Source organism: Penicillium subrubescens (genome assembly GCF_028828155.1).
Source record: "Penicillium subrubescens strain IBT 31985 chromosome Unknown utg000007l_segment0_segment0, whole genome shotgun sequence".
NCBI classification, from domain to species: Eukaryota; Fungi; Ascomycota; class Eurotiomycetes; order Eurotiales; family Aspergillaceae; genus Penicillium; species Penicillium subrubescens.
In genome coordinates this window covers 2,682,652-2,709,752 of record NW_026643157.1, presented here as the reverse complement: position 1 = coordinate 2,709,752, position 27,101 = coordinate 2,682,652, and the positions used below count along the sequence as shown (strand labels likewise).

Here is a 27,101-nt window from a genome sequence, read left to right as displayed (position 1 = left end):
AATGAAAGAAAAGAACCCTAAACACAAAAGCGCCCTCAACACCGACCCATGTCGATCGCAAGACAGAAAACAACGGCAGCAGGATGTAGAGAGAAAAACAACACAGAAAACAAGCCACAAGCTTGTGACATACGATGAAACGAACCCGACCTAACGAAGTAGCCCATAGATATGTAATGTATGAAATCTTGCAGACAAGGGAATAGCAGAGAAGTTGAAACCCCACCAACAGGAGTGAGGAAAAGAACAAGAAAAAAGAAAAAACGAAAAGAGCCGTGGATGAAAAACCCAATCAGCGCGAACACGCGCCGACAAAACCAAATCTATGCAGGTCGTGACGTGTAAATGCGCGACGCAAATCGCATCTTCGAAGAGTCGGGATGAGAGAGAGAGGATACGGCGTCGGAGGGGAGTCATAAAGGGGTTTCCGAAATGGTGGGGGGTGGTGGTGAAAACGCTCAGCGTTTACGATATCGAAAAGAAAAGAAGATGCTAGTTATGGGGAGGATGGGCTATGGGTGAGATGAAAGAGGTATGCCGGCATTCGGTGAATGAATCAACAGCAGCCCTATGCTAGGCGGGTATGCAGCAGGGATCAAGGTGGAGTCGGAGTCTGACCGAAGTCCGGTTGATCCCGGCGCTTGTCGCGGGACCGCATATACATGGCATCGGCGGCGGAGTCTGAAGCAGGATTGATGGGTTGGGGTATAGATTGTTGTTTCTGTTGCTGTTGGGCGACAATCTCACGTGCGTAGAACTCGACCAGCATGGTCCCATAGGACTCTAATTCTTCCACTGGAATGGCGAGTCGGAAGTCATTGAGCATGAGGAACTGAAGCTCGAGATGATTCAGTTCTACCAGAGGGAGGCCTCCAACCTGTGCGTACCAGTGCGGTGAGCGGATTTGTCCAGTCTGGCGAAAGTCTGCGGGTAAGTGGGGGAGGGCTATACCTTTGCATATCGAGAATTGGTGTAAAACACATCAGAGAAGAATTTACTCGCACAGGTCACGCCCGCGATGACCAGTCGGTGGATGTTAAAGCTATCGACGACGAAGAAATGGGAGAGGTTATCGTCTTCACCCTGGGGGTAGAGGGCCGGTGAGATGGTAGAGTTGGGACTCGGGTCCTGGCCCGTCATGCGGGTTGAAGACGGTGGCGTCACCATCGAAGAATCCTGCTCCTGACGCTGTGGATGTGCCGCAAGTGACTCGGTAGATGTTGAGCTAGATAGATCACCGGGAGTGGAGGTATACCGATGATGTACATGGCCCAGTTGGTCTCGGTTGACCAGCTCGGTCATGCGGTCGAAATAGACCAGCAAGCTGAGGAACACCTCGTAGGTGGTGGGACAGTATTTGTGGATGCGAGTGAGATAGCTCAGGATGGTGATGCTTGGCACGTTCTTACCGTGGAAAGCAAGCACACTGGTAGCCTGTGGGCTGAGATTGTTGGTTCCGTCCGGAGGGGGATGTGGCGATGAACATGCTCGTGGTGCATATCGTTGGTAGTCGTGATCTTGGTGAGGAGACCCGCAACCATCTCAATGATGTCCGTGACGGGCATCGAGCTGATCTCAAACTGCCGGGGTTGGGATCCATGGCCGGGGATGCGAGATCGATGCGGCTGGTGCAGGAATTCTTCACTGGCCAGACTCTGAATGTGAGACAAGCTGCGGACCCGGATGCGACTGGGTGAGTTTGCTTCAGAGCCTCCTAGTGATTGCATAGATCGAAAGGTCGGTTGTAAGCGTGGCGAGTCCGGGGAGGCTTGAGGGTAAGGGTTTGGAGCGGAAGTCATGGAATCGGCCGTTGCGATATGGTGGCCCATCTGCGGGTGATGAGAGTACTGGGGAGTGTGTGAGTTGGAGTGGGACGGGTGGTCGGGCGGAATGCCATAGTGGGAGTGTGAGGTCATCGATGGCGGGGGATAGTGGGAGGGGGTGTCGGAGGGAGTGGTTCTCGAGGAGGGGAGTGAAGGAGTTTGGGAATTGATGTAGGCGGGGAGGATCTCGTTTGCATGGGCGGGAAGCCGAGTCGAGCCCGAACCAGAGGCTGGCGGGGCGGTGGTCGAGGTGGGGGTACTGTTGACGGAGGAGGATCTCGATCTGGAGTGCGAGTGGCTGTCTGACTGGACCGACGGGGTCTTGCGTGAGTAGACCGAGTCCGCGTTCATCGCACCTCCCAGCATCGTGTAATGGCGGTCGATCTGATTCGACGGCACGTGGTTGAGAAGAACGGAGCCCATATCAAGCCACTTGGCGGCGCTGGTTGAGAGTTGGGGGTGATGCAGGTGCTGTCGTTCTACTATATTGCGCCGCAGGTCAGCAAGGGAGGAGGAGGCATTGGAGGGAGTCCAGACGAGACAACGAGGACGGGAGAGAAGAAGAAGGAAGAAAAGAAAGCAAGGAAGAAGAGAAGAAGAAGAGAGATAAGGTCGGACGAAAAGGGCTCGAGAGACAGAGAGGGGAAAAGGTTGTTTGGCTTTACATTCGATGACGATGGGCCCTGGGTCTGGGCCAAATGGGTGGTGGTTCGCGGGCCAGAACGCGAGATTCACGTTAGAACGAAATGTTGGGGAGATGAGGAGACGAAGGTGGAGTTTAGCATCCAGCGATCGGGGCCATTGTTATCTTGGTTAATGGCCAAAGATGAGGGAATCAGAAGCGAGAGTGAGGGCCAGGAGGTCGAAACGAGAGGCCAACAGGGAGAGAGAGAAGAGAGAGAGAGTTGGTTCCACGGTGAGGTCAGTGGACAGTGGAGATGGGATTATGAGCAAATGGACAGGTTCTACTCCAAACTTGCCAGGGCAAAAGGGGGAACAGAGAAGGATTCTAATTTCAACCGGTCGCAAAGGGTCTTTTTGGATAGAATGGACTTCTACAGTCTATAATTTGAATCGTATTAAAAATAAAATCAGAAAGAATAAAAAGGAAAATGGACCAATACCAAGAAATATGGGCTGTGATGAGACAGGGATATCCGGAGTAAAGAGACAGAGAGAGAGAGGCTCGCAACGAGGAGTCAGTTCGAATACTGAACATTCGATGAATCCATGGTTGGGACAGAGGATAATCAACTATTATGGCATTTATGATAAGTTTAAATTCCTAATATATACCATAACTACTCCGTACAGTACTTCTATTTAATTAAATCTACAATCCAGCCTGTTAGTTGATATACTATCCTCTTCAACAAAAAGCAACCCAGTCCCCAAAACCAGATTAACCCAGTCTTATCGGAAACCAGCCACGAAAGACGGTGTGGGAAGCTTTTTGAACGAGTCTTTTTCTTACTTTCTGCGTTGAGTTAGTCTCCTTATGGGATCATCTGTTCGTAAGAGGATATCGGGCGAATGACAGGCCGATCTGCACCCGCGTGGTGACGCCGCCGCCGATGATTCCAGCGGACGCCAGCGGGCGATTCCGCAGGGAGGATGAGGGAGTGGAGTATTTATTAGTCTTATTCTTTAGTTGATTTATATGGGAATCTCAGGGTTGAGAGATTATTATAGAATAAAGTAAGAAATGGGAAGTGAATTCAACATGCACCTACTAAACCTTGTAAACGTAGATAAATACCCGAGTAGATCGATCCGCCAGAAGACCACACCTTGTATACATATATCATGATGTCTCTAGCTAGTATATTTTACTGATATGATTGTCCAAGACATAGACCGAGTATACTCGTATGTATACTAGACTCTGGAGTACAGCATTTCCATAAGTACCAATGCTCGGCCACTTGTAATGGGGTACCATCCTATACTTTGAAAAACACTCATACCTACCTATACGTTTATTTCATATACTTCCTTCATTCCATTCTACGTTACTCTGACCAATTAGCCACTGCCAGCTGCACTTGATTATTATCATTATCATTACCCTGCAGGGCATATAGAACATAACTGGCAATATACCCTGGCCCTTTTCCTTGCCATGATGTAATCGACCAGGGTATACAGCATCCCATTCCAGTAACCTGGGTCTCTGTCCGCCTCTTCCTCGGCTGTTTCCTGCTTCTTCCTTGTACAATGTCTTTTTCTGATACACTTTGTTCCTTTTTCCATTCGCCATTTGCCATGCTCCATTCAACCGGATCATCCTTTCATTCTACATTCCCAGCCCATCGCTCCATTCTCCGGCAATACGGAGTAGGACCATTATAGCTACCCAATCCTCCGGATCCCCCATGTCAAGGTACGAGGACTAGCGCTCACAGCTCACGCATATCACAGACTCAGCCCTCCTTCCAAGAAATACAAAAGAGGTACCAACACGAAAGACAAAAAAAGCCACACTACTCCTAAAAACCAACTTCCGAGGCCGAGGCCGAGGTTGAGGTTACTGATATGATCGTAAAAAGGACATTTCATTCCCATTTTCTTCCATTCGGAAAGAGAACTATCCCCAAAAGAAAGAAAACACATGCTATTAGTACATGAGAGATTTAATTCGTCACGCCAGGCCCGGTGTAGTTGGTGTCCGGCAGGTACAAGTGCCGCACCGCACCCTTTTTGGTCAGCACCACCATACGGATGACACCACCCGAGCTGCCATCCCACTTGATAGCCTCCTGCAGGGAATTGCGCACAAAGTCGATACCCTCGGCCTCTGTCATGTTCTCTTTCCAGTTCGCATCGGTATAACCGTAGATGTAGGTCGATCCTGAACCGCCGATGGCGAACGACTGTTTGTGGAGGGATCCGCCCAGCGGAATCGAGTATACCTGACCACCGTGGCGAGGGTCGTATCCGGCAATGATGATGCCCGCACTGGAAGTTCCTAGTCAGTTATATTTTCCTTGCGGGAGATACCCAGAGGCAGAATGCAGGATAGAACAAACCTGAGAGAGTCCTTGTTCTCATAGCACAGCTCTTGGAAGAGCGAGGCTGCCACCTGTGTGCTGGGTGCCTCGTTGTTGACCACGCCGTACATGTTGAGGTGGTATGAAACGATGTCGGCCACGGCCTGGGTATCCGCTGCTGAGCCCGAACGGCAGCACCAGATGGTGTCGTGCACTTGTGTCAATTTGTCGGTGACTCGGTTGGCAATGTAGGCTCCGGTTGTGGTTCGGCTATCGGCACCGAGGATGACACCGTCCTTGAAGTTGATGGCCATGCTATGGTTCAGTTAGATGGTGTTCGTCGAGGGAATAACGAGCTCCGGCATACTCACATCGAGGTTCCCAGGCTAGGAGAGTTGAAAGTTAGCAGCTGGACCAAAACCACAAAGACAAACAACATGTCTATCCAAACACTTACTTTACTTCTCCACTCTTCAGGTGCTGCATATCGACGTGGATGCCATCTGGTCGATGGATGTTAGCTCCCTCTCTGCGGCGACGGATGACGAATAGCTCGGACTCACCTTCACCCAGCACTCCCTGCACACCGTGTTGGCTGACCATGTTGTTGTCTAGTATCAATGAAATGGAAGAGGCAAAATGAAAAAGCTCAGAAACAGAGGTAGGATCGAGAGAGGGAAAGTAGATGAGTAGAGATGGAGGGATGTGCTCACGAAGCTGTACGGAAGGCAGAAGCTCAACGCGTCCAGCTCGGGCGGTGAGGGCCCGGCGGCTGGCTGATAGGGCGGATTGGGTTTATCGCCAGCCCCCGCGAGATCTCCTGAAACATCTCCTCTGGGGAACCTGCCTATCCATTTGATCAATCCAAGTCAGAATCACTAGAAGAACATCCGCACGGTTGACTCATTCTTGCCCTGCCGCCACACTTCCTCCCGCTCGATTTCGGCGACAACAACACATCATCATGTCCGACTCCCCTCCGCCGCCCTCATCGTGGAGCATAGGCAACATGACCAACAGCGCCGTACAGTTCCTCCGACTACCCGTTCTAGCATCATCCGGCCTGGCAGTGGTCGCAAGTGGCCTCCTATACTTTAAGCAGAAGTACGCTCATCCATCAACATCCATTAGACCCACCCTTGAGACTAACATACCAGCCTAGTGAATTGATATACCCCCGCAACGTCCCCGTCGATGCGCGCACGAACGTCCCCAGTCCCCGACAATTCGGCATAACCGACTTTGAAGATCTGCAAATCCCAACTCCCGATGGCGAAACGCTGCATGCGTTTTTCCTGCGCCCGCCCAAGAGTCGTTATCGGCGCAATCTAACAGTGATAATGTTCCACGGCAACGCAGGAAATATCGGGCACCGAGTGCCGATCGCCAAGGCGATGCAAGATACACTACACTGTAATGTGCTGTTGCTTGAATATCGCGGGTATGGCATGTCTACGGGTATGCCTGACGAGGCTGGCTTGAAGATCGATGCGCAGACTGGACTCGACTATCTGCGACAGCGGGCCGAGACAAGGGATGACAAGATTGTTGTTTACGGGCAGAGTCTGGGTGGTGCGGTTTCTATCAATCTTGTTGCGACCAATCAAGATCAGGGTGATATTGGGGGTCTGATTTTGGAGAATACTTTCTTGAGTATTCGCAAACTCATCCCTAGGTGGGTTTTCATGGGTTTCACTCGTGGTCAGCATTGAATTGAAAGACGTTGCTAATGCGATGGCAGTATCTTCCCGCCAGCACGGTATTTGGCTCGTTTGTGCCATCAGTACTGGATAAGCGAGGACGTGCTACCAAAGATCTCCAAGGTGCCGGTCCTCTTTCTTAGTGGATTGAAAGATGAGCTCGTGCCGTATGTACTACCCCGGACTTGAAAAATATTACAAGGCTAATTCCTTCCCAGTCCATCTAATATGACCCAACTATTCGCCGTGTGCAAGTCAGAAACCAAGATCTGGCGCACACTACCAAATGGAGGCCACAATGACTCCGTGGCCGAACCCGGCTACTTTGAACATATTCACTCCTTCGTTACGGAGGAGGTTTTGAGCAAGTAGACAGCGAGCCGAACCTTTTGAGCGATCCTCCGCGGTCAACTACATTGGTCTCCAGTCCCCGTCCAGCCTCTTATCCTTCAACTACATCAATGATACCCACACTATTGCAATCGACGACAGATATTCTCTACCGTCACTCATCCAGTCGGTCCTGACCGACTTGAGCCCCCGCTGCTTGTTACATACATATCCAACTCGACCAAGCCACCAATCATCTTCGAGTCATTATCCCTACCTACTCCCAGTCTATCTTATCCCCACAGCACGGGGATCTCTACCGGCGTCATCATCCATGGAATACAAGCGATGAACCTTTTTGTGACATACGGTGTTGGCACTTTGTTTTTAATCCACTTGTTTTTTATCACTGCTCAAGCTATTTCTATGCGTGGGAAGGATATGCTTTTCTCGGGTTCTGTATTCTTTGCATTTCAGATAGGGACGGAAGTTGAGTTTCCCTCTATTATGCATGTATCATTTTGACTATTACCATTGCAATGTTCAACCAATAGCATATTTCAACCACATTTACTCCTCTTTAAGCTCGTCGTAGCGCTACATGATCCATGGAGCTGAACGTTAATATCAATCCCGAGAAGCTAGTCTTCCTAAAATTCCTCCCAACAGATCTGGCTATGGACCACACTTGAAGCTGAAAAACTGGGCTGCAATCTACAGCATTATGATTCTCTCATTGATGAGAATATTGCCAGAATGTGGAGGGTGAGTTTCAATTGGAATTTGAAGGCCCAGCTTGTATTTGAGGCATACCAGGTCAGTCAAGAGAGAAATCTATCAACCTCTGACGAACGGAGTGCTCGTTCACAACGTTCAGAGTAGGATGTAACCAATACCTTCTGGCGGAGATCCCCTCCTCCCTCTCCGGGGATTCTTCCCTGCGGATATCTCCAGGACCAGCGATTGCTGTTTGCCTCCTTCAGCCTATAAAGGCTTCAATAAATTTTGTTCCCTTATTTCCCCTGAGACAGTCAAATTCAATTTGCTTTTCTCTTCTGCTTTCTGCCCGTGGCGGCGTAGAATACGACCGCCAGTTTATGCTCCCAATCGATTTCGATGTCGATTCGTATCACTATCTCAACTCCACCATCGTCATGCCTACACTAGAATACGCCTCTTCATTCGCCAATCTACCCGCTGTGAGCGAGGATTACAGTGATTTCAATGCAGATACCCCTACAGATGGAGGAGAAATCACCTAAATCACAGGTGCTCCGCAGGAGTACCAACTGAAGGCTGTAGACCCACTCGAAGAATTCGACGACTTTGATACATGGCTAGAGGATGTCATTCAAACGCTCCGCCCACAGAATCTACACCGTCTCATCGACGCTTATGTTAAGCGTCCACCAAAGACCTCGCCGGAAGTATCTAGATGGGTGAAAACATCAAGGGATATTCGATACTGGATGTACCAGTCTGTATGTAAAGATATCAATAAACTGGTACTAGCCCGCCGCTTCCGCTGCGAGTTTGCTGATGAGTACTTCGAGCTTTTGAAGCAGGTGACGGGATAATGAAGAGAATTCCCTTTTTCGTTGGGTGGATTTTTTCTTGGGAGATCTCCAGGACTGGTTTCTGCGGACTGCCTCCGGAGCTATCGAGCTCGATATTGAGTATCCTACGCAGAAACGTTAAACCAATAAATAGACGATGATTTGAATTGTCAGGTCCCGTCGCAGAGCAGGTTGTAGTCTTCTTGGCTTGTGTGGAGAGGTTGTTGTCTAGGCCGTAAAGGTAAAGGCTACCTAGTAGAATGATGCCTATCAATTAGGTAGGGAATCTAATATGGATGGAAGGCTGCCGTGATAGAGGTAGAATAGGTAGTATAAGTGGATTATCTATAACGGACGCTCGACCGGGCTAGCTGAAGGAGGGAGACCTAGGTTTAAATGCAGAGGGAGCCATATAAGGCGTCGATTTCACAGGTCCCTATTTCTAGTTTCAAGAACGTTTATTTTTATCTTCGAATTTATTGAGGCTCCAAAAAAACAATTGAATAATAACGCTGTCCCCACATGCAAGTAAGTGGATACCGCAAAGTTCATGTAGTCCCCGGGGTCCTCAATGCTAACTTCACCCGGGGGGTATCATAGAAACAAGAAACAGAAACGACACTTTTCTCTTCTCATAATCATGAGTCGTGAGTAGGTATGCAAATCAAACATGTTCGGAATCACCATCAGCAATATCGGGGGCTGGATTGTTGATCATCTCGGTTTCCGCAGGCTGATCAACTGCCTGAACAGCAGCCTCCGCAGTCTCTGGCTGTGCCTCAACCTCAACGGAAGTCTTGCCTTGCTCCTGTTCTGCCTGCTCGGCCTGCTCTTCTTTCTCCTCGGCTTCCTCCCAGCTATCAACAACCTCAGCTGAGGATTGAGTACGCAGCGCCTTGCTCGCACCAACACCCGAACGAAGAACCAGGCGCTCCTTCTTAGATGACTGACTTGACATATCAGGCATTTTACCACCCGCAAGAGCAGAATAAATAGACCGGCTCTGGAACAAATTCTGGACAGGTGTAGTGCTCCGGGTGCTCGCCGTGCTACTATCTGCCCCAGACTTCTTGCCCCGAGAAGCAACTTGAGCCCAGCCATCGGCACCTGTTTGCGATTTCGCAGCGTCGCGAGCGGCTTTGGCTTCAAGTGCAGCTGCGCGTTGAGCATCGCGTTCTTTGGTGCGTTCGCGCTCGCGGAGCTTGACGCATTCGCGTACGCTCACGCCGCCAATGCCGATGGATGTGCCGCTGCCCATGCCAAATACTGGGGATGTCCAGGCTAAGGGCTTGAGGACGAAGACGTGACGGTGTGGTTCGGGGTCATGGCTTTCAGTCACGAAGCCCCAATCTGTTGCGAGAGAGTGGGCGTAGGCGCGGAGAGTTGACTTTGCAGGTTGGAAGCGGAATGAACGATTCGTGGTATCGGTTGCCAGAGAGTGCAGACTCGACTCGTAGGTTTGGAGAGTCGAGAGGGGAACTGTGGAGGCTAGTTTGATGTACTGATCGAGTGTCTCGGTTGAGTAGGGGAGGTTAGACGCGGTGAAAGCTTGCACAGTGGTCGTCTTGTCGATGTCGACGCCAAGTGCAGATGCTAGAGAACGGTTCCGCTCTAGACGGGAGCACTCATCGTCGCAGGTCAATGGAGTAAGCGATGGCAAGCGCTCTGGCTGTTGAAGCTGGCCCTTGGAAGTAACAGCCTTGGCGGCGCCACAACGTCTCTCCTGTCGTAGTCGTCCACAGCTACATGTTACTGTAAGCGTGGACGAGCAAGGCGTCTTCTCTGGACACGAGTATGGAGCATGGCACTGCTCGGCGCAAGGATGACCACACAACGTCTTGGTCTTTCCACATGCCTGCTGACAAGGCCTATCCGCGTCTTCGCATTCACCTGGTCGATGGCAATCCTTTTTACAGTAATGAGAACCACACTTCAGAAGTGCGCCACAAACTTGACCACAGCGGGCATCTGTTAGCCAGCAAGGTACATTTTTCATCACCCGCTTGCCACACAGACATTCCTTCTCAGTCAGGAACGGACACTTGGGACAATTTTCCTCATCCGTGTGGCAGTTATGCGCAGTTTGCGGATGTCCACACGTCTTGGGCCGTCCACAGGGGAATGAGCATGCAGGCGGCTTTGTGCCACATGGCTGCGGCGGATATAAAATAGATCGTCCGCAATTACAAGAGACCTCTTCAAAGATCGCTTCTCGACAGGTATTGCAAGCGCCCTTGTGGCAGAGCTCCGGGCATGTATGTCTTCCGCATTTCAGCAATCGACCACAGATCCGGGTGCAAATGTGCTCTGCCTCGATATCTTCATCGGTAGGGCGGAGATGAGACTTGAGCTTTCGGCGGAGAGCTTGTCTTTCAATGGCCTTTTGTTCTCCTGGGCAGCATCGTTCCGTACAAGCGTGACGACCACAGTGCAGAGTAGTTTTGCATTGGCGGAAGCACTGGGGCGGGTTGATATTTCCTTGGTGACAGATACTCATGGCGCTGTTACGTCCGCACTGGCACGAAATAGGGACACGACGCATGCATGTTCCGCAGGGGCCAGTATGACAAATCTGGTCGCAAGAATGGCCACAAGCAAGCATCTTCCCACATGGCTCCATACAATTCGGGATGGGATCCTCGCAGGAGGTGCGAGGAGTGAAGCCGGGAATATCACTCATTTTGGTCTTACCACAAGGGCAACGGGTGACGATGTCTGGCGACTTGGGGCAGTGAGCAGGGCGCGAGTCCTGCGGATGGCATGGCTTTTTGCAAGAGTGGAGGCCACAGTCGAAGGGACGGTCGCAGATATCATTACAACTGAAGCAGCCCGTCCACTCCTCTTCTGATCCATCATCGCGAACCATTGTGCTATCCATCTCTTCATCCTTCGAACTGCAAAGCATTTCGGTCTCCACCTTACCACAGTAGCAACGGCCCTCGATCTTCACTTCGCAAGCACCACATAATCCCTCGTGACAGGGAAGAGGGCAGAAATGTTCGCCACAGGGCAAAAGGTCTCCGCAGATCTCGCCACAGCTCCATCCACGCTCATAGTCGGTATCTTGACACCGCTTAGTTGAGGAATTGCGACCACAGAAGCAGTCCTGTGTCGGGCCCATTGCAGTACATGGCGCACATGGGCCGGCATGGCAGGTGGCATCACATGGATGGGGGCAGCCTTTCCGAGGCCGTGAGCATGTCTGTCCGCAGGAGTGCGGAGGCAGGCCAGGCAATGGTCTCGGGTCCACCTCCTTCTCACACCAACAGGAGTAGGTCGATGGGAATATTTCGTGAGAGAGATTGCAACCGGGACAACGCCAGGCCTTGGGAGCCGAAGATGTTTCACCATCTTGTGCCTGGCGATTTTGGGCAGCAGCAGCGCCCTCATTTGTGGACCACTTCTTGATACAGCTCAAGTGGAAGACCGTCCAGCACAGTTCACAAGCCCAGACCTTCGATCGCCGACCTAGCTCACTAGTGCAGATGGGACATTCATACAGATTATGGGCAATGTCTTCGTGAATGCGGGTGGCGATATCGTCGGCAATGGATTTCGTTGTGACCTTGGGCGGCTTTGGCGGGGGCTTTGGCCTTGCTTTGGCCTTACCCTTTGCAGATGTGGTAGGAGGAGTCTGAATGCTCGATGCTGGCATTCCAGGTACGAAATCAGGCGCATCGGCCCGGAGGCTAGCATCAGCATCGCCTTCGGCTGCATGTTCCTGGCTCTGGTCGACCGACTCTTGATCTGGCCTTGTCAAACGAGCTGCAAAACCTCGAGCCCTCATACCCCGAGACTGGGGCTGTGATATTTGATCGACTTGCTCGGGGTTCTGTCCTTGCCCGCCTCGTCGAGCTCCATTGCTACGTCCTCTCCGGGCTCCCGATCCCCGCCCTTCTTTGTTTGGCCTCCGCTGCCGAGATTGCTCTTGCTGGGTGCTCTGCTGACCGGGATCAGCAGCACTATTAGCTTGCTGTTGCTGTACGGGGGCCGTGGCTTGGCTATTCAAAGGCTGTGTCGGTCCGTTTTGTTGTTGGCCATCCCGAGTGGCGGGGCCTCTCCCACGGCGTCTGTGCCTTGAACGAGGGGCAGCTGGGGCAGCAGGAGCTGCGTCTGGGCCTTGCATAGCCGGGAGTACTGATTCAAGACGACCCGCTGCTGCTATGCTCATCCAAGCGCTGGAATCGTGTGTCGAATGGATTTCGGAGATTCGCGAAATGGTGTTTTGGCGATCAGACTCGGAGAGTGACGTAGATAAAGGTGAGGATTGCACGCTCGGAAGTCCGAATCGAAGGGACAAAACGCAGGGAGCTATGAGGGGGAATGTAAAGAGATAGTAAGATCCAAGAAAAAAAGAGCCCTGAGGGCGAAAGTGTATTTGAGACTGCAGAGATACCTGGGAGCTTGCTGATAAAAACCTCACAGACGGGGCAGTATCGGGCGGAGATTGGGGCGGTGGAATGTGGCGTTCTAGACTGTATCCGCCAATCAGATTCAAGAAAACCACAGTCAAAGTAATATGAAGGCTCTGGCTCAGCTCAGGCTTACCGTTGCAGGCCCGTACTGAGTGAGTCAGTTCGTCTACCAAATGACTCATGGGCGCTGATCCACCGATCCACTCGCCCAGCCCCAACTATAGTGTACCTCAAGATTGGACCGTCGTGATACTGAACCCTCAATATTTGATGCTAGCAATCACAAATTGACGTTTCCAACCGTGTCATAACCAGTCATGGGCTATATAAGGCTAGACTGTCCATATCAACCTGTTCCGGGAACGGGCCATTCATTTCAATACGATTTTATGCCAGATGGTGACGCTGTGATAGACCTGCTAGGCCCTTCTCCATCGTTAATACTGCCCGCTGGCTCTCTTACTTCCTCGAGAATTCCCTACGAATGAGTACTGTTCAATTTGCCCTGTAAGAGTCCAGAGTTCGAGGCTCAGCAGCAAGATATCTTTAGCCTCGGCCTATCAAAGTACAAGAAAAGCTCCGCAGAGTACTCCGACTGTCATAGTGCGAACCAGCAAATCATACACATTAATGTCAATCTGTCATCCAAGTATTATAAACAAGATGCAAAATGCGTCCGCCAGAAACTGAGCAGTCAATCGCGCTATGCAAGCCCCAGACCAAAGGGCGAGCCTGAGTATACAGCACACACACATAGATCAAACATGACGAACGATCCCAACAACCCTCAGGTTATCAAACGAAAACAACAATCTCCCCCCTCTCATTCCGCCTCAACCTCAAAGCCCTCCAAAGATCCTTCTCATTCTCTGCCCTAACCTCCCGACTCCCCATATCCCCCTCATCCTCAAACTCGCGATGAAACCTCTTCAACGCCTTATTCACCGAACACCCTCTCGCACTATCCCTCTCAGCCACGATATCCAAAAACATCTCTGCCATCTCCCGCGAGAACTCATCATTCGTGCGCGCAGGCGGTTTCGAAGCCCGATACACCGTAACCTGGCGCTCGCGGTGCGGCGAGCGTGAATCCGAACGGCGACGTTCATCGCTCTGCTTCTGCCGCCGACTGGGTCTATCACCGTCTGTGGGATTGCTGCTCTTGCGCTTGGCTTTGCGTTCCGTGTGTGAATCCGATGCGTGGCGGCTGCGGTGAGACTTTTTCTTACGGATTTCCAGCGCGCCGTCTGCGCTGGAGGATGAGCCGCGGCGGGTGCGGACGAGGGCGCGGGAGTTGGAGTCGTTGCCGGCGCTGCTGGTTGAGACGACGGAGCCGCCGAACATGGAGGTGACGAGGCGCTCGGCGCGGTTTTTGATGGAGATGCCCAGGCCGGTGTCACCGTTGGAATGGCTTTCCTTGGACTCTTTGCCGTTGCGGCGGGTGCGCTTGATGGGGGATGAGGCGTCGTGGTAGGATTGGCGGTGGAGGTCGGGGGAGTCCTCGGGGGATGGGGAGCGCATCATGCGGTTTAGACCGCCGGTAAGACCGGAGTGCGCGAGGACGGGGGTCCCGGCGTTGTTGATCACGCTGGATGGGGCGTCTAGCATGGGAGTGTCCAGGTCGGGTTGCGGGCTGAAGGGGTTCTCCTGGCCGCGCTTGCGCTTCTTCTCGCTGGCGCTGGCGCTGGCGCTGGAGCGCTTTTCTTCCTTGCGGCGCTCCTTCTTGGTCTTCTTTGGTGCGGGTGTGACGAATTCCGTAGAGACGTTGGGTACATCGTTGGCGTACATGGGTGGTGGGATGGGGTCCGCGCCGTAGGAGAAGCCATTCTCTTCATACGCGACATCGTAGTGGCCCTCGTCGTCGGTCTTGGTGTCCAGCTTGGCGAGAGCATCGCTAGGCTCGAAGACGGATTTGGCGTGCGCAACCATGCTCATCTGTTCCTTGGGGCCGTTCTTGGGGGCCAGAGTGACCTTGGACGCATTGGGGGTGTCCTCGGTGACCAGGTAGTCAAATACATTGATAGGCTTGTCAGTCTTGGCCAGCGCCTCAGAGGTGGCCTTGCCTTCGCCCGCAGGAGGGGGCGTCGGCGCTGGGGGCGGGGCATTGGCCTTGAAATTGTCTCCATCGGAACCATCCTCGACCCGGGGTTGTTTGTTGGCATTGGCGTTGCCCTTGCCCTTCTGGTTGGGGGTATTCTGGCCGTTCTGGCCCTTCTTTTGGCCCTTGGTAGGCTTCTCTTTATACAAGGCGCCTTGGTATTTTTGCGCCTCGCTCATGCAAGACTATAAGGAAGAATCACCTGTTAGCGCCCTGCTTAAAGACGAACGATTGAGCTAGCGCGAGACAATTGCTCCAGTCTGCCATCCACTTCTAGGAGACTCTGCGCCAATTGCCCGTATACCGCCAACAGTATGCGCAAACCCAGCCATCAACTACCAAAACGTACCGTGTGTGCCCTATACTGAGTTCCCTGGAAATGGACCATACAATCGATGCAAGTGAACGACGCGCCTCGGCACTGGTTCCGATGGGGATCGAGTTTTTTCTTGGTGAAAATATCACCGCATGCCTATCACAGATTGATGTTAGCAATGATCTTTACTCATACTGACAAGCAATCCCCAGTCCGCGGCTCATAGCGCCGACAGCGAAGGAGATTTCTTTCTGACTTACCTCACACTGGAAGGACACCATCTTGACGGCTGATAATCACACCGTCGGAAAAAGGCCGATGCAGCGACGCAGGTTCAAATTCGAAGAAACGAGTCTATGCGACACGCAAAATAACAACCCAAAAGCGCGACAATTGCGACCAGCAGAAGGAAAAGGTTATGGCGTGGGGTGGACAGTCAGAATGCGCGGGAAGAAAGTCTGAAGGTGGAAGGATTTGCGGGAAACCACAACAAAGTTATCCCTTGCGGAGTTAGTCCTTTGCTACAGGAGTAGGACTGTCGTAGATAAGACTGTGTTGAATTGCGGTCTGCGCCGAGTTTCCAACGTCAAACTCAAGTCACTTTCACCTTTTTTTTTCTTTTTTGCGCGTCGAAAATTAGGAAAGGCGCGTGAGGAGACGCTAGACTGGATCTAGTAAGCGCTAATCTGGATTAGGAAGGGTTATTGTGGTGGAGTCGGAGTGGATGTCCAGTCTCCGTGCTTTTCGTATAGAATCAGACAGTAAAGTATGCAGAAGCAGTGGAGAGAGAGAAGAATTGCAAAGGGGACTGGAAAGGGCTGAAATCGAAGAAAAAGAGAAGAATACGAAACACAGGAATTAGAATAATAAGCAAGCAGCCCCTGACTGGTACTTGGTGCTTTCAGTTCTGTTTCATAGTCGCGCCTGAACGCGCGCAACTAGGACTACGATACATCACAAAGTACTCGATATACACTCTCAAGTCTTTAATTTACTTGGCTTTCTATAACGAACGCTATAGGCATCCTTGAAGTATCTCACTTGTACCCTATGTATCTATTGCCCCTCCCCTCTCTCTCCCTCCCCTCCTCTCCCCTCCCCTCTAGGACGATCCCCGCGGACGATCGTGATCTGTGCCGCGCACATGCTGACTGGCCCCCCCCAAGTCTGTCAGGAGACTCTTCCTCCTTCTTTCATTTGTTATCAGCTGAAGCTCTTAGCCCATACATACTGGCCCCCCGCTTTATTTTTGGCCAAACTCAAATCGATAAACACAAAAGCCCAGACCAGACCCCAGATCCTGGTTACGAAGATATCGTATAATCTTAGCTATGCTGATGCTGATTCTAATCTATACCAGCTATAACACTTACTACGTATTCTGGAATTATTCCACATTATGCGCATTCATAGTTCATAGGTAGGTTGATTCTCTTTTTCAAGGTGTCGTCATGGACTAGCGCATTCACACTAGTGTGGGTTTCTACTGTATCACGAGGATGCGACATACAACCATCACGCCGCCGCTAGTCTCGGAAGGACGATCAGGACACTATATTCCTGCGGGATGGCGCCGGCTAATGTATGACGGCAGAGTTGATGGGAGTGTAGCAAGGTAGTATCAACAGCCATCAAGATAGCCCTTCAATGTCTCGCAATAAATGTGCGATGAGGAGACAAGAAAGAAACTTGCACTACTGGCCGGGTCATGCGCAACACAACTATGGCCTGGGATCACCGGATAGAGCGCGATCCTGGATTGCGCGAGGTTGGAGGGTCATGCCCCCGTGGGAGACTCGATGATCGACAACTCTAATCCCTGCCAGGACGAGTACCTCTTTGGAAGCTGGTAAGAGCAGACTGCAACAAAAGATGCTTGATAGCTGATGCGGTACAGGGATAGCTCCCGCCGCTCGGGCTCGGGCTCGGGCTGGTCTGCAGCGGACGTACGCATTTGCGCATTGGGTATATAGAAATCTATCAAAAGAAGTACTGTACATAGAAATGGAGACCAGCTCCAGCGGATGTTCTAGGAGGAAAATAGAAAAGGAAAACGCCGTACGAGTGCAACGAAAACAGCGATTTAGATCGCAAGGACCCAGAGAAGCCTTCAAAGCCATCAACCGCGAGTGGTCCTAAATAGCCAGATGTCAGTCAGACAATTCACACACACACACCTATCAAAACGAAAGAAAAAACAAGCGCAGCATCCGAGACGGGTCAACTCACTCTTCTTTCGAAATCTCCACAGCCAGGTGATCATGCAGATCAGCAGAATCCTGCTTCCCATCACCCCGGCTAACCGCCGAATGTCCCTCGATACTCTTATCCTCCTCCTCGCCATCCTTTTTCTCCGCCTTTTCGTCTTCAGCACAGCCACAATCATAAAATGCGCCTAAATTCGTGCAGTCGAATTCCGGTTTCTCCAACATCGCATTGACCTCGTTGTGAATGAAGCAAGCCCATCCGGCCGCGGATTTGCGCGATGATACCTGCGGCGGGTACTTGTTCAAGTGTTGTTGGAAATGTTCGGCGCATTCGCCGCTGTTTTATTGTTAGCTTCATTGTACGTTGCGCCGGGAGGAAGTCTCGGAAGACACCGGTGAATTCTGGAGGAGGAGGGAAAGGGCGGGATCGTATGCCGTACCAAGGATAAAGTCGCGCAAATAAGAAGATGTATGATCGCAGCGCTTCCTGCTGGTCTTCGGTAGGCTTCTCGGGAAATCGCGCCATGACAGTATGGAAGTATTTCCATGTTGCACGGCCTAGCTCCGCTCTGCAAGATAGTAGACAATCATGATTAGCATATGGCTTTCAAGATTCAACAATCAAGCTTGAATGAGCTCAAACTCATCATGGCATCCTTACTTTGCTGTGGCATTGCCCAACTTCGGCATCACGACCGCCCCTTTCAGTGTATCCTCCTGAATCGTGATTCCGGATCCCGGCGCTGCACCGTGGGCGATATGCCCGGGGGCTCGGACGGCAGGGCTAGGTGGGCCCTGTGGATTGATGAAGAGGAAGAAAACCAGGCATATCGCGATCACGGCGCTGATGGCGATGCGCCGTGTCATTTGCCGGTTGGCCATGTCGGCGGAGGGGCGAGGGGGTTTTTCGCCAATATTTGGAGTCGAGGGGCACCTGTGATGAAAGGGCAAACAGGGTCTGTCCGGGCTAGAAGATGCGGGCAAGATTTTCCCTGGAATGTAGGAATGGAGCGAGGAATTAGTGTTGAAGGGAGATGAAGCTTTGTGAAGGGGGCAAATCTACTTGTCGTATGGTGGCCGGACCAGGCTGCAGCTGCATAAAGGGAGCTTAGTCATGGTCGCTCTGTTCATTGACGTTTTGGGTTCGGGTTTTTTTCCTTTCCATGGGTTTGACCGAGTTAAGTCTTATTCAGATACCAATTAGGAATGCTAGTGCCACATGGCAGTTCGTATGTTGGTGATATGGCGTGCTTGTTTCTTTGTTAATCCCCGAATCTAACGTCTAGCCATGACATCGATACCACGATATCGCCAGACCCACCACGATTCGGATTTCCTCCGTGGCAAGCATAGGCATTGCGGAGGGTCCGAGGGGCATTAACATGCACGTTCAAAATGTTCGACAGACCGCTAGAATTAACCAGCTTTCATTGGACAATATGCATCTAATTGCACGAGCCTACAGTAAACTAAAATCTCCTTCCACGCTGCACTCATGCATCCAACATCTGCATCTGCATCTCATCCTGGACCAAAGCATCGCTCAGACTCGGCGGCAAATCCTCCTCCCTCGTACCCCAATCACTCTCCCGGTCCCCAAGCATCAACTCGAGCGTCATCCCTCGTGTGAAAAACTCATGACCAATCCAATTCTTTGTATACGGTTTTCCATCGAGCGTAGCGCTCTGGATATAGACGCTCCGATAGGTGGGATCAAAGTTTACATTTCGGATCGTAGCGGTGTGATTGGTCTCTGGATGAGTGATTTCGACGGCTTCGAAGAATGGAGCCGTGATTAGGTAGACGTTCTGGCCTGGATTGGGGAAGAGGCCCATCATGCTCCAGGCGAGGAATGAGCCCATTGCGCCGGAGTCGTCGTTACCCGGTAGACCGTTGTTGGATGCGTTGAATGTCCGCGGGATGTAGCTGTGGACTCGAGATGTGGAGAGAGCAGGTCGGCCGGCGTAGTGGTAGTCGTATACTGTTAGGAAGACGGGCTCGTTACTGATGTCGGCGAGGCCGGATGTGTGGAAGTAGTCTAGTCGTTTTACGAAGGAGTCTGGGCCGCCGAGGAGCTTAATTAGACTTGCCATGTCGTGGGGGACGAAGCTGTAGTTATTAGCCATGAACTGTCGACTGACTTTCTAGAAGGGGAACTCACAAAAGATACTCCCAAATACTGGACTCGAAAGTCTCCGACGGATTGGATGTCAATGAGCACCACGATGCCAGCGCACTGCAGGCAATCGGATCTTGGAACCCCCAGGTACCATTAAGATACTTAGGTTGGAAAAAGCCCGTAAAGCCCGTATCAGTTCCATTCTCCAAGAATGACTTCTGATCAGCTTTGAACAGGTTCTTCCAGTTACCCGCTCGAGACAGATACTTGGTATACTCCTTCTTGCCAAGTCCCTTGCCCACAACCGCAAGACCATAGTCATTATACGCATACTCCACGGTTCTGGATATACTGCGTGAGTTGGTTCCAAAGCCCAGGTAGTCAAAGTCCAGGTACGGGATGTAGTTTAGCTTTTTCCAGCTTTGCAGACCACCGCGTCCTTCGTATGACCATTCCAAGGGCTCGTTCTCGGCATCGTTGACCATGGCCTTGTATGCCAGCTCCCAGTCGATTCCAGTCAGGTTTTTGACGTAGGCGTCTGTGAGAACCACGTCTGCATTTGATCCGCCTTGTGTCCAGCCCTTGCAGAGGGACATGCGGCAATCGGGTAGCCAGCCTTCATGCTTGAATGTGTCAAGCAAACTGCGGACCATCTTAGACTGCGTCTGGGGATCGATGATGGTCAACAGTGGAAGTTGAGCTCTGAACTCATCCCAGAGACAATAGAACGAGTCGAAGTAAGGCTCATCGCTCTTCCACAGAGGGTTCTCCCCGGTCATATCCTGAGGCGAAAGCATAGTCCGATAGATGCCGCTCCAGAAGGACCTCAGCAACCCATCACTGACACCACCAGAGATCACCTTGATAGGACTGAGCTTCTCACTCCAAGCAATCTTTGCCGCTTCCTCAAGACTCTCAAAGTCCTTCACCGGATCCGACACCTCGTCCTCCGCATTGGAACAAGCCTGTTCAGAACTAACATAACTCACCCCAACTCTAACCGTAACAACTCCATCCCCAGGCCTCACAAAACTAACATACCCACCCGCCTGAAGATAAAAGTTATTAAACCCCCTCGTGATAAAAACCTCCTTCACCTCCGATCCCGCACGATCATTCACCCAAATCCCACCATCCCTCACCTGAGCCCCAGCAAAATCCGCACAGAAATAAGCCCGATACGATCCAGCTCCGAAACTCGGCAAAAAAGTCCCATTTCCCATCACACGCCCCGTATCAGGATCAACACTGATACTAGCATTCTGCCGACTATCCCATAGATCGGTCAAATCAATCAAAATCAACGGATCAAGCACACTCCCATCATCAGCACGAGTCTCGGGAAAAGTGAATCGATAAACAGCCGTCCTCCTCGCAGCCGTCATCTCAGCTTTAATCCCATTCACCAATTCCAAAGCGAAATACCCTGGCCTGGCCGTCACAGATTCATTCACGTAATGCGTTGCGCGAGCGGACTTCCCAAACTTGCAATTATCCACGACATTATCGGGACAATATTGCGGGAATAAAGGGAACTGGCCCATTGACGGATTCCCCCCCGTGCCGCTATCGTGCATGTGCGAGAAACCCGTGACATTGCTGCCATCCGTTGAGAAACCGCCTGTGTTTTGACCGTCGACGTCGGCGACGGGTTTGGCCAGGCCGTAGGGTAGACTTGCTCCGGCGAAGACGTTGCCGCCGGCTGTGGAGCCGATGAGCGGGTTCACGTAGTGCAGGTCATCTTTTGTGGCGGTGGTGAAGTGTAGAAGAAGGAGGAGAGTGATGGTGAATAGAGTGATGATGTTTGTTTTTAGGGCCGGCATTGTGGAATGCGGCGATTAACTTTGCACCATGTGAGGGAGAGGCGTTGGAACTTGAATCAAATTGGTCGAAGAAAATGGCGAGGGCGGGGAAATGATAATACTCCAGTATTACACTGCAGATGAGCAGTGGCACCTACCGCTAGGACCTTGGGAAAGCCTGGAAGGAAGGTGTGGTCGGCAAAAGGCAAGAATGCTACGGTTTGTTGATTGCAGCGTCGCATTGTTGATATGATCGACGGCGGAACGCCCCATGAAGCGTTAGTGTGTGATGCAAGGGCCACGAGGGAGGAGTGCGGGGTTGATCTAAAGAATGAGAGGGAGATGAGGTCGGTGTATGTGTAGCAACTATAGAGTACAGTATACAATAGAGGATGGGATGGTTTAGACTTGTTGTGGCTAATAGGTGCCGAAGCTAATGCCTTATGTTTGTAGGAACAGTAATTATTGTACAGGAGAATCCTCGATCATTTCATGCCTGCCTCTGCGCCCGTCAGAGTCCAGGGATACACATACATAGCCTCTCCGGGTAAGACATAAAGAAGGAATAGTTTCATCTCTTCACTTCATGCATTCGTAATGCTAAACAAGAGGCTTAGTCGAAAAGCATGGTACCCTTGTTCTGCTTCTTGCCGACATCGTAGTTCTTCCACACGGCAACGGCAGGGATGAGCAGGACCAGAATACAGGTCGAGGCAATACAGTTCATACGTTGGGCATAGCCCCAAGCGTAAATGCAAGCATCGCGGAGGGGAGAGCCCACCGCGTAAGTGTCCTGCACGTTGATGCCATCGAAGTAGATCGTGGTCGCGTTGGCCTTGAGGTCGTCAGGCAAGTGGCTGGTCAGAGCATCCACAAACACATTGTTGTAGATGGCAGCAGACACGGCATAGCCGATAGCACCACCAATGCTAGAGAACAGGCCAATTAAGGCCAGCATCATAGGAGTACCCTCACGACCACCACCGGCCATGACAGCCATATCCTCACCGATGACGATGGTGCCTCCTGCAAAAGCGATGAAGATCTGGCACATGACGATGTATCCAATTCCGTGTTCTCCGCCTCGGAAATAGATCATCAGGCCAGAGCCGAGCAGCATCAGCGGAACACCGAAGAACAACACAATATACTTGAACCGCCTGGTCCACCAGATGATGAGACCCAGAATCGGAGACCAGAAGCACGATCCCACGTTGTAAATCTGGATCATGTAGCCGGCCATGCTAATGTCCAAGTTGTAGGTAATCAGTACAAAGTTGTAGAAGTACTGATCCCAAAGGTAGAAGCTGAAGAAAGAAACCGCAGAGCAGACACATGCACCAAGAATGGTGGGTCTCTTCAGCAGTTCATAGCGAATGAAGTGATGGCGGGCGAACCATTTCTCCCACGCAGCAAAGACGAAGAGCATGCAGAAGCCGATAACAACCATTGCGATGAAGGTGGCTGACTTATACTGAGAGCGGCCATACTGGGCCAAGCTGAAGGGCAGCAGGAAGATGACCCAAGCAGCCATAAGCAGGAAGGCACCAATGACTGGATTTGAAAGTTAATACACGGCAGGCAGACAGAGAAGAGAAGGGGGCGATATAGTCGCTTACCATCAAATTCATGGAAGTAGTGGATGATCGACTGCATCTTAGTGCGTCCGCTGTTCCTGGGCTGCCAGACACCCATCTTGATGGCCTTGCGCTCATAGAACTTGAACAGCAGGGCCAGAGGGCAAAAGACGACAGGCTGGATGATACAGAACATTCCATATCCCCAGCGCCAGCCAGAAGTGTTGTAGATCGACTGCGCGGCCAACGAACCGGTGAAGGCGGTACAGATAAATGGGGTCGAGGCGAAAGCGAAAGCGAAGGCTCGCGAGCGCAGGCCAGTGGTATCCGCGACGAAAATATCCAGAATCAGATAAATGCAGTAGTATCCAATCCAATACAGGACGTATCCAGCTGCAAAAGCATTCGGACCATTGCATGCGGCCAGAATGATCATGCCGACGATGTAGATGGCAGTCGAGAACAACAGAGCCTCTGCGCGACCCCACAGCTGCAGGGTCTTGGCCAGGGGAAGCTTCAGAACTCCACCGATTATGCTGGCCAGGATATATGAGGTTGAAATTTGTGGAGCCGATTGGAAACTGCCGTAAACCCAGTTCATCAAACTGGAGCTAATCGCGGAGTGGAAGGCAAGCATGAAGAAGCCCACCCAAATCCTAATTCAGTGATTGCGCCCGTTAGTTTCTTATAGTTCAACCCCTTGCGTTGATAACCGCCCGTATTCAACTCAAAGTGCATGGTCCATGACTCACCATGCATAGATACCAGCGACAGCCGGGCGACTCCAGACCAAAGCTGCGGCTTCGGCCTTCTGTTGGCCCAAACCAGCCTTGTCCGTGACATGCTCGGGGTTCTGCTTGACCTCCTGTTCATCATCGAGAACGCCATTGACACCGAAAGCCGAGTCAGAGTCGCTAGGTGTCTGGGATTCGTAGACTGGAGGTGCCTCAACCGCATTAGTGCCAGCCGCGTCGGAGTGCGCATGCTTCGATTCTTTGAAATTCGTTGTATCAACAACCGACTGGGTCATGCGACCATTGTCGTCGCGACCACGTACGGCGTCGAAAACACCCATGATGGACAAAGATGCCTCTGAGATTCCTCGGGGGTGAGTGTTGCACAGAGAGGGGAGACAGTGACCGGATACTGCAAAGACCCTATGTAACCCCAAAAGGGCGGTGGATGAGAGGTTCGAGAAGCGGATTGAGAAGGGTTCTGAGAGAGAAAGTTGAGATGGTGGAGAGGAGTGAGGGAGTATTTAGGGAGTCAGGGCCTGAGAGCTGCGAGCGAGGATTTCCCGCCAGACGCGCTTGCCCGGCAGTCCCGAAGATTCGTCGGTTCACTTTTAGTTCGCGGGTCTTTGGGTTTTTTTTCAGCTGCGGAGCAGCTCAACAGTGGACTTGGTGGACTTGGGGGGGAGATCAGATAATTATCAGCCAATCTGATAAACGTTTCCACTGAAAGTTAATTTAAGCCAATCAAATCATAGAAGTCAGGGCACTGTGGATCCATATGAGGTGTTACTTTGTCATGTGATTGGTTGTCTCTCGGTCCCCTTCCCAATCTGGACTAGCGGGACTGGCCCATCACCCTGCAAACGGGATTCCGGATACAGAAGCTGCGCTTTCCAAAGGTAACTGTATGTGGCCCAGAGTTTTATCAAGTCTCATCCAACTAATAATCTCTCTGAGTACTACTTCATAAATGGACCTCGGCCAGGTCCAGTCCATCATGCTGGACGATTTGATGTTCTATTCGCTCCTCGGTCAATAAAGAATAGCCACATCGGAGGGAAAATCGTCAACAACTTCCTAACCTGGCCTGAACCCGGTCCGAGATTTCTTAAATCTCGACCTCTTGGCTCCAATCCAATCAAACAATGGCATATTTTCAGCTCAAGGCTGTCAGAACTTACACGGAGAGATGCGCAGCCTTGTTACTTGCTGCTGGCATGATCGGAGTCTCCGGCCACCGGTCCAAGCCTTGCAGTTTGAAGCCAGCTGCCTGAAATTAGGAAGGCACTACTGAGCCGCTAGTCCAAAACATACCCAGGTCGACGCCACCAACCGTTTATCAGATGGTGGATGACCCGCGATTTTATTTTGAGGACCCGCGCTCGCATGTCAGCACATGGGTGTGCCCAAACACACCGGAACGAACAGGAACGTTAAGAATTCGCCAAGACAAGCCAGACTCTTTAGGGCTCCAGGTGGTGCGATCGCGAAAAGCCAACACGGTAGGTATTTAATACATTATCAATTGAAACTACGCACACACTGTCCTTTCTTCTGTAGTTAATCCAGAGTTTTTCGGGGTCACCCGCTCGCTGCGATTCTATTACATACACTAGAAATACTGACCCATAGCCATCACCCTTCCACGAGAAGCTTTGACAATGACTAGCCCCATCACATCTCATGGGGAATAATTGCTTGTGCGTTCATCCTTCGGCACATGAAATCATGCTTTTTGTGGTGGCGCAAACTCTTTTCAACCAAGGTTTTCCACCGGACAGCTCGGCTAATCAATCAGATCCATCTAATCTAATCAGATTTTTCGTCCCGGCTTTCCTGTGAAAATGAATTATTCGAGCCTCCACTGGGATTCCGGTCTGGAAGAGTCTTTTGGTTCCATGGGTTCCCGTTGTTCACGGCACTCTGTCCGGCACTCTTGTCTACCGGAAGATTCACGGTTTGCCGGGTCGGCCTCAAATTTCTTGGCTTTTGTCGGCGCACGCTTCGCTTCGGAGTTGATGTCTAGGCTACCCGTCTGGAATTTGGGTCAATGTGACCATCAGAGCTGATCTTATCTACAGTAGAGATGAGGGACTGCGCTTTCATGCTTCATGCGACACTCCGATCGTAATAGTAACGAGGCCAATCGGTCCTTACCAACGAGGATGACACTGGAAAATTCACACACTATGGCTTCATCGTTTGTGTTGCTACCAATTGATGCAATAAAATTCATTATGAGAAGGGCCGGTCCATGCGCAATCACACGCAAGAAATCGAGATATTGCGAACAACTAATTCTTCAGGAGAATCAGGGTATAGGGGGTCTATTTAATGAGCGTCAGAATATGGATTCGTCAACCCATCCTTGAAGCCTACTATTTTGAGAAGACCATGCTCCATTGGGATGCACTCACGTCTGTTATAATCAATTATTTGTTAGAATTGTCAATGTCACTCTGACTTCCTCCACCACAGGTCTGATAGATAAGAATAAGTGAAGATTCGAGGTTGTGTGTGCATTCTGAAAAACCAGAAACATGGCATATTCTTCGTTTGTGCCTTCAATCCCGAGCAACTGAGTCCGGCTTCACGCTTTGAGGTCAGCAAGTTCACAGGTCCACTGTTACCAAACTAATTCGAGATCGACTCACCTTATCCTATAGGATCCATTTATGTCCCTTCGGTAGTTCTATATCGCCTGGGCGACCCTGAAATTTGCATTCGATTCTATCTTCTCCATTCCGATTGGATATATAAAAATTCCTTATCGAGTGGTCAGCTTTGGTATAGTGCACATTTTCGTCAAAGGTAGAAGATTTACTTCTTTGAAGATTGTTTGTCACCTGAGCTTGGCTCTCCATCTAGAATATGAGTGTTCTGTGCAGGGGGCTGAGGTGTATTGACGGTAGTTCCATTCGTGATACCCGGCAACTCGGACCGGACCCAAGGATCATCATGGGAGATTCCTGTGGTATTTTCCTGGGTCGTTCCATTCAATGTAGCTCCCTCACTCGCCCCCTCTGGCTCAACCTTGGGTGGATCAATGTTCGAGTTCTGGGATTGTTGAGCCTGTGAGTGTGCCGAATTGCTGTGTAACTCGTGAGGGCCGGCATCGGGAGTGAGAACATTTCCTCCCAGCTGGGGTGGTAGCCGTCCATGGCATGAGGCGTAGCCCCTTAATCTAGAACCGGTGGCACTCAATAATTGAGGATTTCTCAGTGGCCGCGGGGTAGTAGCATTGGAATGCCAATGGCTTCCTTCAGCGTCGCGATAGCATTGCGAATTGGTGCTTCCGTGAGCTCGGTTGCGACTTGAGATCGTTGGTTTCAGATAATTCGGCTCTGTTACGATCGCAGGCAAATGGTTAACGAGGAGAAACTCGGATCAGTTCACCAAGACCACGAGTCCAGGCAAAGACGAAATGAAAGAAA

At 51.2% G+C, this 27,101-nt stretch overlaps 8 protein-coding genes across 8 annotated transcripts; 1 reads left to right on the top strand and 7 right to left on the bottom strand.

Annotated features, from left to right (window-relative positions):
- Window positions 1-595: 595 nt before the first annotated feature.
- On the bottom strand, window positions 596-2,189 carry N7473_010745 (putative cyclin-dependent protein kinase complex component; the record flags this gene model as incomplete). Its single annotated transcript, XM_057156684.1, has 3 exons — window positions 596-877; window positions 952-1,434; window positions 1,485-2,189. The coding sequence occupies 3 exons, from the start codon at window positions 2,187-2,189 to the stop codon at window positions 596-598; spliced, it is 1,470 nt and encodes a 489-aa protein (XP_057005339.1).
- A 2,078-nt stretch (window positions 2,190-4,267) lies between these two features.
- Window positions 4,268-5,536, bottom strand: pre3 (proteasome core particle subunit beta 1). The gene is made up of 5 exons (XM_057156683.1): window positions 5,377-5,536; window positions 5,271-5,316; window positions 5,185-5,199; window positions 4,853-5,128; window positions 4,268-4,781 (listed from the first exon to the last, which is right to left on the bottom strand). The coding sequence occupies exons 1-5, from the start codon at window positions 5,414-5,416 to the stop codon at window positions 4,457-4,459; spliced, it is 702 nt and encodes a 233-aa protein (XP_057005338.1). The 5' UTR covers window positions 5,417-5,536; the 3' UTR covers window positions 4,268-4,456.
- A 96-nt stretch (window positions 5,537-5,632) lies between these two features.
- Window positions 5,633-7,407, top strand: N7473_010743 (alpha/beta hydrolase). Its single transcript, XM_057156682.1, has 4 exons — window positions 5,633-5,917; window positions 5,976-6,488; window positions 6,555-6,680; window positions 6,732-7,407. Exons 1-4 carry the CDS (start codon window positions 5,778-5,780, stop codon window positions 6,883-6,885), a joined length of 933 nt encoding a protein of 310 aa, XP_057005337.1. The 5' UTR covers window positions 5,633-5,777; the 3' UTR covers window positions 6,886-7,407.
- Window positions 7,408-9,063: 1,656 nt separating this feature from the next.
- N7473_010742 (putative NF-X1 finger transcription factor) lies at window positions 9,064-12,525 on the bottom strand (the record flags this gene model as incomplete). Its single annotated transcript, XM_057156681.1, has 1 exon — window positions 9,064-12,525. The coding sequence occupies one exon, from the start codon at window positions 12,523-12,525 to the stop codon at window positions 9,064-9,066; it is 3,462 nt and encodes a 1,153-aa protein (XP_057005336.1).
- A 1,084-nt stretch (window positions 12,526-13,609) lies between these two features.
- On the bottom strand, window positions 13,610-16,047 carry N7473_010741 (LYAR-type C2HC zinc finger protein; the record flags this gene model as incomplete). The annotated part of the gene is made up of 3 exons (XM_057156680.1): window positions 15,489-16,047; window positions 15,262-15,384; window positions 13,610-15,097 (listed from the first exon to the last, which is right to left on the bottom strand). Exons 1-3 carry the CDS (start codon window positions 15,507-15,509, stop codon window positions 13,610-13,612), a joined length of 1,632 nt encoding a protein of 543 aa, XP_057005335.1. The 5' UTR covers window positions 15,510-16,047.
- A 1,103-nt stretch (window positions 16,048-17,150) lies between these two features.
- N7473_010740 (flavin-linked sulfhydryl oxidase ERV2) lies at window positions 17,151-18,485 on the bottom strand. Its single transcript, XM_057156679.1, has 4 exons — window positions 18,097-18,485; window positions 17,876-18,004; window positions 17,458-17,772; window positions 17,151-17,363 (listed from the first exon to the last, which is right to left on the bottom strand). Exons 1-4 carry the CDS (start codon window positions 18,315-18,317, stop codon window positions 17,348-17,350), a joined length of 681 nt encoding a protein of 226 aa, XP_057005334.1. The 5' UTR covers window positions 18,318-18,485; the 3' UTR covers window positions 17,151-17,347.
- A 443-nt stretch (window positions 18,486-18,928) lies between these two features.
- Window positions 18,929-21,377, bottom strand: N7473_010739 (GH92 family glycosyl hydrolase; the record flags this gene model as incomplete). The annotated part of the gene is made up of 2 exons (XM_057156678.1): window positions 18,929-19,544; window positions 19,597-21,377. 2 exons carry the CDS (start codon window positions 21,375-21,377, stop codon window positions 18,929-18,931), a joined length of 2,397 nt encoding a protein of 798 aa, XP_057005333.1.
- A 592-nt stretch (window positions 21,378-21,969) lies between these two features.
- On the bottom strand, window positions 21,970-24,008 carry sit2 (putative siderochrome-iron transporter; the record flags this gene model as incomplete). The annotated part of the gene is made up of 3 exons (XM_057156677.1): window positions 21,970-22,910; window positions 22,976-23,589; window positions 23,686-24,008. The coding sequence occupies 3 exons, from the start codon at window positions 24,006-24,008 to the stop codon at window positions 21,970-21,972; spliced, it is 1,878 nt and encodes a 625-aa protein (XP_057005332.1).
- Window positions 24,009-27,101: the final 3,093 nt, after the last annotated feature.

Excerpts from the sequence above, each read along its gene's own strand:
- N7473_010743 (XM_057156682.1), top strand. The coding sequence starts at position 5,778 with ATGTCCGACTCCCCTCCGCCGCCCTCATCGTGGAGCATAGGCAACATG. Across the intron at positions 5,918-5,975 it reads CTCCTATACTTTAAGCAGAA|TGAATTGATATACCCCCGCA; the intron begins GTACGCTCATCC and ends ATACCAGCCTAG. Across the intron at positions 6,681-6,731 it reads TTGAAAGATGAGCTCGTGCC|TCCATCTAATATGACCCAAC; the intron begins GTATGTACTACC and ends ATTCCTTCCCAG.
- pre3 (XM_057156683.1), bottom strand. The coding sequence starts at position 5,416 with ATGGTCAGCCAACACGGTGTGCAGGGAGTGCTGGGTGAAG. Across the intron at positions 5,317-5,376 it reads GCAGGGAGTGCTGGGTGAAG|ATGGCATCCACGTCGATATG; the intron begins GTGAGTCCGAGC and ends TCCATCGACCAG. Across the intron at positions 4,782-4,852 it reads GAGAACAAGGACTCTCTCAG|TGCGGGCATCATCATTGCCG; the intron begins GTTTGTTCTATC and ends AGGAACTTCCAG.
- N7473_010740 (XM_057156679.1), bottom strand. The coding sequence starts at position 18,317 with ATGGCCAACCGGCAAATGACACGGCGCATCGCCATCAGCGCCGTGATC. Across the intron at positions 18,005-18,096 it reads TTGGGCAATGCCACAGCAAA|AGCGGAGCTAGGCCGTGCAA; the intron begins GTAAGGATGCCA and ends ACTATCTTGCAG. Across the intron at positions 17,773-17,875 it reads TTTGCGCGACTTTATCCTTG|CGGCGAATGCGCCGAACATT; the intron begins GTACGGCATACG and ends ACAATAAAACAG.